General features: G+C 44.2%; 1 protein-coding gene across 1 annotated transcript in view; it reads right to left on the reverse strand.

Annotated features, from left to right (window-relative positions):
- Positions 1-3,914: 3,914 nt before the first annotated feature.
- Positions 3,915-16,826, reverse strand: part of unc5b (unc-5 netrin receptor B) — a 71,324-nt gene continuing 58,412 nt past the window's right edge. Inside the window, exons 6-18 of the mRNA XM_062401552.1 lie at positions 16,579-16,759; positions 16,304-16,471; positions 15,761-15,925; positions 13,052-13,084; positions 10,513-10,707; positions 9,763-10,131; positions 9,559-9,646; positions 9,155-9,329; positions 8,832-9,071; positions 7,026-7,175; positions 5,853-6,017; positions 5,576-5,754; positions 3,915-4,995 (exon numbers count right to left, since the gene is read on the reverse strand). Of these exons, the coding sequence (XP_062257536.1) occupies positions 4,830-4,995; positions 5,576-5,754; positions 5,853-6,017; positions 7,026-7,175; positions 8,832-9,071; positions 9,155-9,329; positions 9,559-9,646; positions 9,763-10,131; positions 10,513-10,707; positions 13,052-13,084; positions 15,761-15,925; positions 16,304-16,471; positions 16,579-16,759 (2,274 nt within the window). The 3' untranslated portion in view covers positions 3,915-4,829. The remainder of the gene's footprint in view (positions 4,996-5,575; positions 5,755-5,852; positions 6,018-7,025; positions 7,176-8,831; positions 9,072-9,154; positions 9,330-9,558; positions 9,647-9,762; positions 10,132-10,512; positions 10,708-13,051; positions 13,085-15,760; positions 15,926-16,303; positions 16,472-16,578; positions 16,760-16,826) is intronic.

A 16,826-nucleotide genomic window follows, 5' to 3' on the forward strand; every position in this document is an offset into this window, starting at 1 on the left:
TTCAAAAAAACTTTATCTATGACAGAAGATACAGATAGACAGTACAGTTCTCTGTGCTTTTCACTGACAGTTAACCAAAAGTTTACTGTTTAAAACAGACACGTCCGGAGACGATGTGTGTTCTGTTCACACAGAGGAAACATTTAATCATCAGTTTGTCTCTCACAGAAAATGCGAGCATTATTTACATTTGATATATTTACATATCTATAGAAAGATATGTTGAGGAGGTACGATAGTCTGGACTCTCACAAAGAGCCACCACTTTCAGAAATAGAAATCTAAATAATGGAGAAACCCACCTGAGCCAAACTGAGTTTTGTTTTGAGCTTTGGCCACAAAGCTGATGAAAAACACAATATACCAAAACAAGTTAGTAACATAGAATGAAGAAAAACCATATCCTTGAGACTCTGTACTTATTATAGGATGTGCTTTACTTTTCTAAATTGAAATGTCAGTGGTTTTGATTTGATCTAAATACAGAGATTTGGTACATCCAAAGTTTGCTTAATGTGAAATACACAAAAGAAATTGTTAAAATTAAATGTAAAACATTTCAATTTATGTTTCTACATGATACATTTTTTATTAATTTGACAAAAAACACAATGAGATATGAAACTTTTTTTATGGATGGCAATTTTAATCTCGATAGCGCAGAAGAAAATCCCTCACGTTGAAAGTATTTTTTTGTTGATTATATTTGTTTTACCATTGTATGTACAGGCTCATTGACAGTGGAGAGGTGTGCAGTACTAATGTGTACCAGTGGAGGGCACTAGAGGGCAGCATGTTAGATACCAATCACTGCACCCCTCTGGTTTATGAAAAACCTTTAATGAAAACCTGTGAGAGGTATTTAAAAAAATAATTGTGCACTGTGAAAGATGACACCGAATGCTTTTGTGTTTGCCCGGAATGAAAAGCTGCAGACTCCCAGTTCTCTGAGTAACATGAGTGGACACCGCCGAACTAATCCCTGTTAAATGAGACACTGCCCAAACATGGAGCCATTTTCTAAATCACAGCTGCTTAACTGCTCTTTCCCATCCGCAACAACACATCTTATTGTGAAGATGTGTTGCACAAGTGTTGTACTGCAAAATATATTTTTTCTTGCAGCCTAAGACCAAATATATCCTCCCTGAACTTGTATTGTAAAACAAAAACAGTACTTTCCCAAAGGGAATTCATAGCATTACAGTGCAAACCTTAGATACTTAATGTGTTAGTGCAGACTTTTAGATGAGCTGTATTGATTACCACTGTAAAGTCATAATGGAGAAGAAGGATTTGTGATGAAAATGTGTGTTTGCATAATCTGGCATCAATATGTTCTCAGTTTAAATTAAATTGTTCTCACAGTTGATTTATTCACGCGTAAAGTAACAGAAACATGCTGTGAAGGGGAGGGGCTAAAGCAGCTGTTATACAACCCCTGCAGGAATAAACGGATGAATTCAGTCATGCACTGCAGGGTGGCACATCCGTCCTCAATTAGCAGTGCATCTAATGAAGCAGGTGCAAAGTGTCGCCTGCCATTAAGAGCATAGTGCAGATCGCACTCGCTCCAGATAACTTACTGGGATGTTTGTCCTCGATATAAGAGCCTCATCTGATAAATCCCCACACATTCAGGACTCATAAAAAACTGGCTGAAGTCAGTTCTAAAGGCCCAGAGTCGATCCTTAAAGGCCACTATTAGTGTCTGTAAAACCTTGTTAATTTGAAGTCCGGACAGCTTGCCAGGGAAAAGCTTTCAAAGCTAAATGGACCTACAGGGAATTTTCCCAATGAGGTGTGAGAAAAAGAGGGGACAGGTTTAGCAGCTCTACATTTTCTGTGAAAATGTGATGTAATTGATAAAAACACAGACTCTACTTAACGGTGACCTTGCCCTGATAAGGAGCAGGAAACGCCAAAAGTTGGGTTTTTGCAAGAACAAGTTTGAGTTAAATGACATCAAACAGAAACTCTAGAATGGCACTCAGTAGAGGGCAAACCTCTGCCAAAGCCCAACAGTCACCTTAAAGTCAATCAAGCTGCACCAGTTTTCATACACTCATAGATGTCAGTTACCTGAAATGTTATTATTTATTACTAATAACTGGGAAAATGGTGAAAATGAGAGGTGCGATATTTCTCAATGATCTCCTTGATCTACCACCTGATCTGGAGCCGCAACCCGACTGGTATGGCGTCCTTCCTGATCGATCAAAAACAAACATACAAACCAGTAAACAAAGAGGGTTGAAAACATGACACACTGCAGTAATAAAGCAAAACACAATTGTTAAACTAAGAAATATAATTTATTGCATAAAAATTGTATTTAGTTACAAGTAAGAAGGCTAGACGTTTATTTACAATTGGTACTTTACAGAGATAAAATAATGTCACTCATTCGATTCTGTTTTTTCTTTTTTTGTAAAAATGTCTGACTTCTTGAACAAAAGGCCGAAGTTTTCTCTTGCACGGGAACATGGTAGAGTCCAGTCCTAGTTCCAGCACGAACGATCCAGAGCTATGGCTGAAAAATCCAACAGACACTCAAGAAATCTGGACGAATAAACACTGCGGTCTATAGCTAGCAAGTCTCTGTAACATGATTCGAGGAAAGAAAATAGTCCTGCAGAGTTCAGGGATCCAAAGAACTGAACTGGTTGAGTTCAGATAGATTTCCTCACAGGCAAAGATCTGTGGGGCCTGAGTTCATAGTGTCAGTCACAACCTTGTGTTGTGGCACCAGTTCTCTTCTTCCACGTGTGCTTTTTCTTTTCTCAGTAGTTGCTTTCTTCGTCGGTTTGTCCAGATGGAGGATTCTCACACAGACATTTACCATCAGCACTGTTCAACCATTTCACGATACAAAAACAAAACCCTGTCGTCCCCCTGGGCTGAAAAAAATAGAATTACTCTTCCAGGAAACAAAAGAATTCAAAATGCTTTTCTTTTCTTTTGTACTTGCATAGCACTTACAAAGAGAAATGACAGTGCGCACACACTGTATTTGCACATCCACCTGCCCACACACACACTCTCTCTCACACGCACACACACGTATATTTTCAGTCCATTCACACTAAGCAGTGTTGTGACTCACTGCTGGAGAGGAGGGATACTGCCTGTGTTTTGGTTTTAGTGGTTTCAAGACATGAACACTTTTTTTCTCTTTTGCTCTCCAGGGAGAAAAGGATTCAATAACACACAGAAATTAACTAACGACGATGATGTCACGGACGACAGCGTTTTCAATTCCCGACCCAAGATAAACTGACAGAGCGATATTGATAATGCGAGTAGCTTGAGGGGCCCTGACCACAAAGCAGGCGGCTTAGTAAAGAGGTTAACAATATGTTATCAGATTAAGAGGAGGGAGACATAATGAGCGTCATGGCGATGCGCTGACAGATGGACACGCTTAAATAAATGGCGTACAGAGAATAGATGGAAACATAATTCTGTTAGTGTTGAGGGAAATTTGATGGGCCCTTGCTGCCTAGTTGATTCAAGGCGAGGCTAATCTATTTTGCAATATTCATCTCCGAGCAGTGGAAACCGCCCTCAGTCACAGGAAAGCAACACGCCTATAAAATACAGTGACGTCATTTGACCACCTCTAATCATGTTTTACTGTTCATATTTTTACCTTTTGAATAGATACAAATTTTATTAATAACAAATGAACATGAGACGGCCACTGTGCCCCACGTCTCCCATTTGGCCAGCAGAAATAAAAAGAACCCACAGCAGCTCAGTAGCCTAAAGGAGCACAAATTATAAAACCGCATCTATACGATCATGACAGTAATGACAATGAAAAAAAATAATATAATAACTTATAGAGCGTTCCCCAAAGGAAACTTTTAAGAGATGACCAGAAGGCTCTCCCGCAGTTTATTTTCAGGAGTGTGGCGGCGCGATAGAGGAACGCAAGGAGAGATGACAGATGAACGCCCGTGTGAGTCGGAAAGATGTGCCAAGGCTTTGAGGCATTTGTTGGTGCTGTTCAATATATAGAGTCAGCCGGTCGAGTTATCCACCAATTCTTAAAGCACACTTCAAACAACAGAAGTCGCCCTCCCACCACAAAGAGGAGGCACCTGTTGTTAGACAAAAATAAAAAATCAGCCCAGAGCTTTAAGTTCGAGATCTGGCACCTCGAGAACTCCGTGCCAGTTGAAGCGGTTAGACCGGAAATTCCCAGGATGTCTGATTTGATGGCGATTAATGACCAGTTTGTCCAGGTGCGTCTGTAGCCTGAGGAGGTTGTGGATGGGTCGGTGCTGCCCGTCCTTCACTGCTCACACAGAGCGACAGTGGAGAAAACAAAGGCCCCTGCCATGAGGTGAGATGGCGGATAAATCATGCACTTTCATGCTGCCCCTGAAACCTGGCTGATACCATGATAGCATTTGTCTGACTGGGTTATTGTGCGTGCTGAATACATGGATTATTTTGTATCATATAAAAGAATAATGTCATTTTCAATCTTTGAAATAACACCAACAGGTTACTTCACACCTCTTCTATACCTTTGTTACCCGCAGACTTTCAACTCTTGCATATGCAACATTGCTTTGGTGGATTCAAGCTGAATCCGTTATCTGAGGACGGAGATGGATTATGGTGGATACAGCTACGGTGGCTGATCAGGGGCCAGTGGAGAGAAAGCGAGATGAGACAGAGGTAACACAGTACGTGTGAAAACCAAAAACGCTCAGGGTGTGCATATCCATAGGCAGGTATTCTTATTTTCATCACGATGGTTTAAAGAAAAGAAAGAAAAAAAAAAGACTGGTTTGCTCTCTTGCTCCCATGCCCAATCAACAATCCCCATCTGTTGTCATGACAACTAGCACTTCACTTTTGCCCATTTCCTCCAGCGCAGTCGCCAGAGAGACCAAGTCTGCGTCACCTTGGTGACAGGCTTCCCATAAGTCCAGGAGAACACCTGTGGGGCTGGGCTTTGTTGCAAAGTAGTTCAAGTACCTGAGGAGAAGAAAGACGAGAAGAATTGCATGGGAAAAGTGGAGGAGGCACGTTATGTTACTATACTGCCGGCTACGCTTCATTTTTTAAACTATTATATCTACCCCCTAATTCCACAAACGTCTGTTTGAGGAATGCATATCTTGCTACCTTCATCCTATCTGCTTCACATTAGGGCTGAGTGTTGTTAATGGTGCAAGGAAGTGAAGTGTAGAATTTGGTGCGATTTGAACGTGAGATACATTAATACAATTTGAATAATCAGGCAACCAACAGTCCGCAGCTCTGTAGCTGAAAAGTTGTCAAATAACATCATATATCTTATATATAAGTCAAATATGTGGAGAGTACTAAAACAACTTCAATTTCATTTTATTAAAAACATTCATAATAAAATCTCTGTAGATAAACGAGGTGGGATTAACACAACGTTTCCAAACTTTAGACTGTTTGTATAAATAAAAGTATTCAATGACTGATTTCAAGCCTCTATCCAAACTTTAGACACATGACACGGATCTATCACTGCTGGCCTGACCATGCTGCCTTTCACACATTAAACCTGTGAGGCTGATCTGACCTGTCAAAGCCCAGACTGCGTGCCAGCAGCCTCCAGTCACACCCGCGAGCGCTGGGTGCATCCAAACTGGCACAGATCTTCTGGCGGATGGAGTCAGGCAAGCGAAAGGCATAGGGTCCCACTTGAGAGGAGGGCAGGCAGGTGCCTCCTGAGGGGAGGGGCGAGTGCGGCGGTAGAGTCTGGAAACGAAAGGGAGGTTTGTTTTGTTTGCTCTTTGGCACGACTGTGTGGCTTCATACAGCGGTTATCTAGATCTGTGTTTAGCTGTCACCATTACCTCCTGGATGTCCGTATGCAGCTGGAATATCTGTCCCTCCCCTTCCACCTGTCGGACGCAGATCTTACAGGCGAGCTGCGACACGGCCAGGCTGCCTCTCTCCAGGCTGAAGGTGCAGTGCAGAGGTCTCTGACTGCCGCTCCAAATGTGATAGAATGGGATCTCCTGTCGTATTAAGAAAAGCGGTAAAGTGAGAATCCGGACGAAACGGGTCGACGTGGTGATTAAAGTGCCTCCGTCCTGCGTGAACAGCACAATCAGCAACTATCTAGAACACCGTTTCCATTCGAGGAGCGTGCACTATTTTTATTTTGGTACTGGGTGCCTCCAGCAACTGGGTCTCGGAGTGTCAGAGCACAATTTATTTTCCAAAGCGCACTGTCCATAAATTACAAACACTATCAGATTGGCCGTTTGTTTATTCAGAGAAGGTTCCGACTGCAATCTCTGTTCTGCCGCCAAGAGAAAGCAGCAGAGAGTTTCCGTGTTTACAACAGCAGTGACTTCTATAAAGTCCACAGGCTGTTTTCTCTGAGAAAATAAACCATTCTGCTCCAGTGAAAACAGGATGTTTTGCTTGCTAATTTTAAGAAACACTGACAATCAATTGGTACACATTTTAAGCTTCTGATGATGTGTAATGTATTCAAATAGAGGCCAAATGCTCCCATCCAGACCCACAATACACATCAGCAGCACATCACTCCCCCACTACATTTAACAGAGGGATAGAGATGTTTTTTAAAAATGTTAGGTATACCGCAAGTGCGCATGGTGGCGTATGTGAAAGAACCAAAGCTAATTCCAAAGAAGCTTGACCTTTGTTGCTGAAGTGCAAAGATTTTACTAAGTTAACAAATTGAATACTCAAATGACATGTCATATTAAACATGTAACATGCTCTGACCACATTTCATGAATAAGAAGAAGTAAATATTATTTTAACCTAAAAATAGTAACACACAAAAAACATGTGGCCTATTTGTCACAATAAAAAAAAACTGGAATTTAGCTGAATAATTAATTGAAGTGATTCAATTAATCAAACCACATTAAGAGAACTGATATCTTTGAGTATGTGAAATCTGGTGCAGCTCAAATTTGAGGCCTTGACGGATGAATATGAGCTCTACTAAGTGTCATTCTTGTGTTTCATCTGGTGCATTAGGTCACCTGGTACTTGGCCAGTAGTTTGCTCCTCCAGTGGGTGTGGGGAATGTCGTGGATGGACAAGCGCAGGTTGTGGTAGCTGTCTTTGAAGAGCAGCGGCTTGGGATCCTCCAGCAGAACTCCCCCCAGACTCCTTTCCAAATCCAGCACCTCCTGCACAGGGGCGGAGAGGAGAGGAGAAGACGGGCTTTTAGGAACACGCTCATTTGATCACTTTTATAATTTATAATTCCACACATTGGAGAGCGTCCTTTAAAAAAGAAAAATGCTTAATTAAAATGTGTCGTGCACTCTCGGAGTCGGCCTCCGCAAATGTGTATGAGAGCTAACAGTCTGAAGGCTGTTTAAACTCCTGCCGCCAGGAACCATGTGATGTGATGCCAGTAAAACTGAACGCAGCACGCTGGTGTTTACTACCCCCGGCTGGTCTGTGAACGCTTCACACAAAAGGGACCGGGAGAGGGAAAATATTTTACGTCAGTCATTCCAACTTTGACTGGATGCTCATTTGCTGTTTGGTATGGAGCTTGTATTGTGCTGTTCTATTTTGAGGCGTCTGTTGGGACAGGAGAGATCCAATACGTGACGCCAGCAGAATGTAATTTGAAGAATCTGCGGGATCCTCTATAGCCCAGAACCACTATAGAAGTAAGCTATATTAACTTTGACTGTTATTATCATGTGTCACGCTTCAATATCACCACACCTTGTTTGTGTTCTCTTCTATTAATACTTTGTTTTATTATATTTCATCTAGTACTCGGTTCGTTTTGCATGTCCAGGACCTCTGCGTAGATTTATAATTATTTTGTGACATTATAGAACCAAACCAGGCTTTTTATAGAGACACAGCTATAACAGATTATTTTAAAAGGCAACATGCAGTGCAGCTTTGAATTAATCTAAGGTACTGCAGGTAAATTGAAACCAATTTATGTCTGTGAACGCTCCCTTGATTGTGTCCAGAGCATGTGTGGAATAAAGAGACGCCGCTGTCGATGTGCTGTAAATAAAAGCAGGTGATCTTTGCAGACTACTCCACGCTCACGTAGTGCCTCTGCCTGCTGCCCCCCCACACACACACACACACCTGACACTCTGGAGATTTCTATGTTGTTGTGAATGCGTCTTATTGGAGAATCTCCTGCTGCGACGTTGATGTTCCGGAGGATGGGTCGGGTGTACGGCTACACACATTCTTACAATGCTTCTATACACACACTGCAGTAAAGCCTTCAGGGGCAAACTGGAGTTCAGTGTCTTGCCTAAGGACACTGCAGCACGGACTGGAGGAGCCGGGGATCAAACCACAGATCTACTGGTGGATAACCTGCACTACCTCCTGACCCACAGACACTAGAGCCTTTGTGGCTCCAGACAGAGCAGCCAAAAAACGATCTGAATCAGCTTTAGTTGGGGGTACAAGTAAAAAAAAATCTTTGTTTTGATCAATTCTTTTTGAGAATTGCTGCCCGAAGATACATTAGCTGCCACTTGCTCAACGCACCTGAATCTCCACCAGAACTGTTGGCAGACTAGTTACACTGTGAGTAATGTAGGTGCCAAGTTTTGACAAGAAAGAAGAATGAGTGGAAGAAAAGAAGACAATATCCCTGGCCCTGCTGCATTCATTCTGATCCTTTTTTCCTGTCCAATACTGTTACAGGAGTGCAATGCTGATTGGTGGGAGAAGCCTTTGAAATTTGTAACTACAGCTACAGAATTTGCAGCATCACACAAAAAAACAACAACCAGAGAGACACACTAGAAGAATAAAGGTTAAGAAACACACACACACAAAATCAGTACCTTGAGGGCATGTGGGGTTTCATGGATGCAGTAGATCCTGAGGCTGTAGTCCAGCGAGAGGCACGGTGCTCGGGGGGCGAACAGAGCCAGCTGCAGGCGTTTGCAGGCGGGCTGTGGAGGACAGGACTGACCCACCAGGCCGTACGTCCCCAGCTGCTCCATGAGCACGTGACAGCACTCCTCCTCCAGTTGCAGGTAGCAAGGAGACGACAAAGTCTCTTCGCCCACCGTCAGCACCTCCTGAAGAAGAAGCAGGGTTCAGTGACTCAACATCAGCCTAAACCTGAACGCCATTATTTGATTCCAGTTTTAAGCTGCCTGACCTCCCACGCCCCCTGGTGCGTCTGTGTCTTTAGTGTGAGGGTCCAGTCGGGTGTGGGCGTGTCTAGCTGAGCACAGTGGGGCAACGTGAGGACCACAGGACGGTTCAGCAGCATGCCGGACGGACCGCAGCTCACCACAGGACTCAGTACAGTCTGACTGCCCTCTGAGGGTAGCCTGTAAATGTCCCACACACACACACAAGGAGAAAACAGTTGGAGAAAACATCACACTTCATTTACAAAAGAACAAAGGGAATATCAGACCTCCAGAGAATTGGCAAGACATTTATCTACTCAAATATGTTTGGAATTCGAGTCAAGTGGGATAACTTCCAAATAATTGTCATTTCATTTGCAGTATAAAAGAAAGTATAAAATAAATGAATGTTAAAGACGGAACTCACGTTGTTTTGTCCCACTTGTTGATGATGAGGTACATCTCGTAGAACTTGCCCTGGGGGATTGTGCCAGGGGGGACCAGCAGACTCACACCTGAGGCAGAAGGCGTCATGACTTATCTTGTCTTACGTTTGATAAAGTGGACACGTCATTGCTCCACAACAGGAGCGCACAAATCTTCCCATTTTTGCATTGACGACAGTTGTTACCTGTGTTGGGGATGGTGAGGCGTCCTCCCAGGTTACCCATGGTGGCGCTGGTGCTCAGCCCGGGCTCTCTGGACAGCGTGTGACTGTGGTAGTCTCGCTCTCTACCCACAGTGCCCACCGACTTCAGGCTGAGGATCTCCCCGTCGCTGATGACCATGTCGGCGGGGAGCTCCATGGAGGAGAGCGTGGAGGAGTTGTACACCTTGATTTTGAGACTGGGCAAGGGGTCCAGCAGGGGCGAGTTGGTCATAGGGATCTTGTGGGGGCTGTCGTTGACCACGTGCTGCAAGGAGAAGAGCGGCCCACGGAAAGTCCCTGCTGTGGCTGTCAGATCCGGAGGAGCCGAGGGATGCAGATGGTGAAGGTTGTCTGCGGACACAGGAGAGGAGATGCCCACTTATCACCAGAGAGGACACAGGCAGGATGGAGAGCACAGAGAGGGACGCGAGTGAAACAGATTAATGCTAATTAATATTTGATGGCAAGACCAAGGGGAGGGATACCATAGCAAAATGCTTCAAATGTAAAAAAATGTAATGCGGTAAAAAATGGAGACGTGTTGAAGCGAGAGGAGATAAAAGAGAATAAATTTATCGGCTGCTATAGATAGCCTTGTGATAATTATATGAATTGTGGAGAAGTGAAGATTAGTGAAAACAAGAAAAGTTGCGAAAATAAACACAATGATTAAAAAATAATAATTGATTTAATGAATGTTCTCTGTGTGTGTGTGTGTGTGTGTGTGTTTACCTTGTCTTGGAGGCTTGTAGTTGCCGGGGTGGAAAGCACTGGTGAGGGCGGACGAGGAATCCGTGATGTCTCCGTGGAGATGGCGCCGTCGGCGGCGATAAGCGAGCCCCCCCACGCACAGAGCCAGGATCACGCACAGCAACAGGGCCACCACCAGACCAGCGTAAACTGCTACACCCATACCCGGAGCTAGCGCTGAAAAGAATGACAACAACGAGAGTTAGGAGACACATATGAAAAACAGAGACAGTCACAAATGCAATGGAAACACAAAAGAAAACCATAAAGGAAGGAAGCAAGGGGAAAGGAAAATTCATTTATGAGATGTCATCTGATTTGCTGCTGGAAATAGTATAAATTAGTTGTTAGGGTATTAGTTAGTGCTGACAATCAATTAATTAATTAGTCGATCAACAGGGTATAAATAGCTTTCCTCCAGCTTACACAAATTAAATCTCAAGCAATGCTTAATCAATATATTTGAACTGACAGATCAAAAGACGAAGACATCCTCTTGCACAGTGGGACATTTTGGTCATCTATACTGTCTGACATGTCTGACTTCCTGATTAACCCCCCAAAATAACCAACAAATGAATCAGCGATGAAAATGGTTCCAGCCCTTATCTTACAGATAGGTTCACATTTTCCACATCTATCTTGAGACATCACTGACAAGACCACTCGTGCATTAAATGAGATGTCGGTCGCTTTAATTTCTCGTCATGTCCACACCGAGTTCGAGGAGAGCCGTCCTCCTACTTGATATCTATGTCGCAGAGGAAGGACAAAACTCAGAGTGCTTGTTCAATGTGAAAATATTGAGTATATTGAGAAGTTCCTGCTGATGCTAATGAACTTCAGCAGCCGGATTTATTCGGATTAAGTGTGTATCTGCCAAAATAAAGATTGTGTTGAATTTCATGCAGAGTGTAAACTTTACATACAATTTATAAAGTTGTGGAAAAGGATCCCTGCTGTAGTCAGACCCCCGTTGATGAGCTACTGGCATAGGAAGTTAGAAAACGAACTCCAGCTGAAACCTTATAATACATTTTCCCACAGAACTAGGACAGTGGACTTTGTCCAACCATCTGTTACATCGGAATTGCATTAGGGAGGAGATCGCTCCACCGCCAGCAGAGAGAGGAGCCACAATCACGGTGACGGATGACTCTTTCAGTGTATGTGTGGACGTGTGAGTGTTGTTTTAAGATAGACTGAAAATGTGAAGCTATTCTTTAACTATGGCAGCCGGCTCCATCCTTTTTTCTCTATGCTGTGAGTGGTCAGCAGGAACCCCACAGCCTCCTCTTCCACAAAAGCAGAGCCAGGCCCAACTCAGGCACGTGAGCCAGTCACACCACAGCAGAAAAGAAAAGGAGAGAGGTTGGCCGGAGACAAAGAGAAACAAAAAGAGAGAGAGAGAGAGAGAGAGAGAGAGAGAGAGAGAGAGATAGGCTGGATAAAAAAAGAGGAGAAGAGAGCTAGAGGAGAGGCAATTTGGCAAAAGGGGAGAGGAAGAAGCCTGATAAGACTGTGATTTGTTGAGAGGACAGAAGGATTATAAGTATGGTGAGGAGAAAGGAGATAAGGATAACAGTGCTTGAGGAAGAGGCCTGTTTTAACAGAGCAGGGGAGAGTGGGGAAGAAGTTGTAGGGACGCGTCAACACTACGGAGCAGCAGCGAGGAAGGGAGAACGGGCGGAGAGGCGGAGGAGGAGAGGAAAGCCAGAGGCAGACAGGCCGACAGAGGAGAGCTCCCATGCTCACGTGGCGCGAGGGAACCAAACCTGACAGCCGTCCGCACTTATTACCAGAAACGGAACAATGGCGAATTAGGTGCATTACCGTGGCTGCTCTCCCCTGAGCCCACGTCACATTGAGCAAGGGGAATTACCATCACTTGAAATGTAAACTATATCACAGATTAACGGAAAGTCACACAAAAATCAACTGCCTTTCTCCAGGATGTTACGACGCCTCCACTGCCTAGCATGTGAATCACAGAGTCTCAGCTTATAGACGTGTCCTTAACTCCATCCAGGAGCTTACAGCTTTTTCTCTGCGTCATGTTGGGGTCAGAAGGAGCTGAACTGGTTCTCTTAGGTTTAACAAATTAGAACATGTATTATTACTACTGTACCCCCCCCCCCCCCCCCCATGCTGCAGTTGCAGCCATATGTTATGTCAGTGAAGCAATGTGCAAAGATGAAGCCAGCTCGGAAACCTATGCTACGCTTACTCAACGTAACGGACAGGATGGGTAAACAACGACCGTAAGCCAGCTGGACAAGAAGGTGAGCCGCGGCTTCTTGAGCACGATCTGAGATGACAACAAAGTGTGGACGAGCAGACCCGACACATGTGATGCACACACTCTCATCCACGTGCCAACACAGATGCTAGGACTCCTAACCTGTATGAGCACCCCCACACACACACACACACACACTCACACACACACACACCCCCACACACGTACAGTACAAACAGTATGAGGCAGAGAAAGAGTGAAGTCATGGGAAGGTGGACTTACGATGGGTTGCATGTTCAATAGAAATCTTTTTATCTGTTTGAAAAAACAGGAGAAGAAAGGAAGAAAAACATAAAAACATAAAAATGGATGGACTAGTCGTTGTGCAAATAAAAGATACAGTAACATAATGCAGAAAGTAAACAATAGGCAAGGGCATACAGAGAGCAAGAAAAAACGACTTTAAACCCACACAATAAATGGCCCATATCTGAGGAGGTGTTATAGAATGTGCAGCATTGTGGAATATTTGTTTACATAATGTAGAGTAGCTGCTGTGGTGATTAGCACTGTCGCCCTGTTCGAGTCCAGGTTTAGCCAGGGTCTCTCTATATGTGGAGTTTGCACATTCTCCCCAGTGTCTTCGAGGCTTTTCTCCAAGTACTAAAACTTCCTCCCGCAGTCCAACCACATGGAGATTGCTTGTCTTTATTAAGTTAATTGAAGATTCTGAATTGATAGTAGGTGTGAATGGAAGTGTGAATGGTGGTTGGTCTCGGTATGTTGGCCCTGTGATATGCTGGCTGTGGTGGAAATTCTTGGTGAGAGAAATTAAATAAAATTTCCCACATCAAACTCTCTTTTGCTAATTTATTGAAGCGGGAAATACAACAGAGAATATAGAAAAAAATAACAAAAGAATATATCTAAGACTATAATCAAGGATCTATCTAAATCTATCAGATTCTATATCCAGCTGACTAGGACAGAGCTCTCAATGCCACAATGTGATGCAGACGCCTGACGGAGAGGAGTTCACTCCTTCCTATATTTATGATTGTCTAGTGATTCAACAATCGTCAGACAGAGGAAACACTTTGGACAATGATTCTTCCGTTAAAGCATCAGAACTGGATCATAGGCAGTTCTGCATCTTTGTTTCTTACAAGGTAAAGGAAGGTCCATGCGCAAAACAGGTAATGGAAAGTTCATGGAGTAGAAAGTCATCACATACAAGGTATAGCAGACAGTTAAGATTTCCTTTACACTGGCGACCTGTCCAGGGTTTACCCCGCCTCTTGCCCAATGTCGGCTGGGATTGGCTCCAGCTCCACCTGCGACCCTCACAAGATATAAGCGGTTTTGACAATGGATGGATTGATGACGTCGAGTACGAGAGGAAATGAGAAAAAAAATACTATCAGAAATGGATGGGAAAAAGTTTCGGATGTTTTGGATGAGAGCGTTTAAAGATAAAGACGGACGTGAACGAGCGTGGGCCCTGGTGTTGTGTGGTACATGTGGCAATGACGTTGATTTCTAAACCCTACATCTTTCTGATGTAAATTCTGCAGAGAACGTTATCACCCTCGTCCTGACAGGAACAATCTTTTCCAACATAAGAGCAAAGCGAATCATCTCTGAGTGAGTGTCGAAGAAACATCTCATCGCTGGAGCATCATCAAAACACCCAAATGTTTCCTCCCGGATCTCTCAAACATCCAGCAGCAATTAAGACTCAGCCGGGACACAGTGACGAGACGAGGAGGGTTTGCGGTGTCTCGGAGTATTTTACATTTACGACTTTAGCAGATCCCCAGAGGATTTAACGACAAGTGAAACTCTTGATTGTCAGAGTCAGGATGTCTCCAGGATGTTTGTGACCGCTGGATAATCACATTGAGTGTGGAAAATGAATAAGTCAGTCAGTAACCTGCAGGTTGCAGAGTGACACCTTCACAGATTTGTATACAGCGCAGTGCCTCACATCTCCCTCTTCTGTCAGAGCGACTCAAGCGCATGTTCTCCTGACGGCCTCCCGAGAACGCTGGGCTCTCTGCAGCCGAATCAGAAAATGCATTTGTCTAATCTGTCTGCTCCGTGGAAGCTGTTTATGTGAGGAGTCGCGTGTAGGTCTGATGGAGTTGAAGCCACACCGCCGCACTTAATGTGGATATGATCCCCTCCACCGTCACTCGTGCGTTTACAAGGTTTGTGTGTGTGCTCGGATGTGCTGGTTTCTGTGCGTGCATAAATGTGTACTTGAACGTATCTCACTGCCTCTTTGGATGTGCGTCTCTAAGATTCTAATGCGCTGTCAGTTGGATTCCTCTGAGCTCATCACAGGCTGCACACTGGGAGTCAGTGTGAGTCTGACTCACTCTCATATGCTCTTCCCTGCGCTAATTTCCGACTTGGCCGTGTCATGCTCACTTCCCACTCCATGCACTTCCATAGTGTGCACTTGTTCTCTCTTTCTCTCTCTCTCTCTCTCTCTCGCTCTCCCCCTCTCTCTCTCTTTCTCCTTTTCCATCTGTGCTTTTCAGATGTGGATCACTTTTTCTTTGTGAACCTAAATTCTCCCTCGTGAAACATCTGTCGGAGATTCCTTTTCATCTCACTCTACAACATTTGCGCTTTCACATTGCTGCAATTACTAAAGCACCTCGGGAATACAGTTCTACACAAAGTAGCTTTGAAAGGAAATCCACTGCATATAACTGAGGCATGAGCAAAGGAATCCCTGCCTCAAAAAACGTACTATCATCTGAAGCAACACATATGCTGTTAGGGAGCTGACCCCTATAGAAACACCACATTTATTTAGATAGACAGCTCAAGTGAACTGTATTCACCAGATGCTGTTTTACTACTAAGGGCAACTTAGGAGGTAGAAGACATTACATGAGGAATTATATATGAGCTAAATATTTACTCCCTTTTGACATTTAACATCCACCCCAGTTCAAATGAATTGATCTGGTGACTTACTACGTGTACACAGCCCCTCAGTGCAGTTTTTGCTCTCCATCATGCTGCCGCTGCAGTGCTTTCCTCCGTTCCTGGGAGGGGGAGCTTGGCACTCGCGGCTGCGCCAGTGGGTGCACTCTGTACCACAGGCAGACCACTTTGCCCACTCTGTCCAGCCTCCATCCACTGGAATGATACAGTGCAGATGTAAGTCATTTAATAGCTAGCCAACAGCTAAATTACTCCAGGTAGAGGGGGAATTGGGCGTGATATTACAGTGCAGCCAGTGCATATGTAATGACTGGAAGTGCAAAACTTTTTAGGACTTTGGAGTGAGGGTGGTCTGACACAGGGGCAAAGCAATAAGAACCAGAATGATGTATGACAGCAAATAATAACACTGTGTTTCTGATCTATGTGACAAACATGAAGGAATGAGAGAATTTACGTGACCGCATGAACAAATTATATTAAAGTTCATTTAGCTATTTCTTTGGCCATTTGGAAAAAAATCCCAATATTCCATGTATGATTATTTAAAATGTAAATAGTGCAGATGTTCACCTGGACACAGTGTGGTGCAGGTCACCCTCTGGAAGGGCGGGCCCTCACAGAAGGCTCCACCGTTCAGAGGAGCAGGATTGGTGCAGCTGCGTGTCCGTCGCTGCCAGCCCCGCCCACACTGAGCATTGCACTCTGACCATTCAGTCCAAGAAGACCAACCTCCACTCACTGCCAGAGAGACGGGTCAATTAATGGCTAATATACCCCATAACCATCATTTCATAGTTCTGTATCATGGCTGACATCCATGATGAATGGCAGGAGGTTTGTGTTACCGTAAACGATGAGAGTCGCCGTGCTGCTGCGCCTTCTGGCCCCCACGTTACGGGCCACGCACGTGTAGTTTGCCGTGTCTGAGAGTCTGGCCTGTTTTATGATCAGACCATGGTCTATGGTGATCAGGAAGTTGGAGTCCTGTGACGTATCAATGACGTCCTCGTTCTTCAGCCAGTCCACCTGTGAAGAAGCAGGAACAGACACATTCACACCACCGGGATTAAAAAAGAGAAACTTTGTTAGAAGA

This window comes from Platichthys flesus, chromosome 12 (genome assembly GCF_949316205.1).
Source record: "Platichthys flesus chromosome 12, fPlaFle2.1, whole genome shotgun sequence".
Taxonomy (NCBI): domain Eukaryota; kingdom Metazoa; phylum Chordata; class Actinopteri; order Pleuronectiformes; family Pleuronectidae; genus Platichthys; species Platichthys flesus.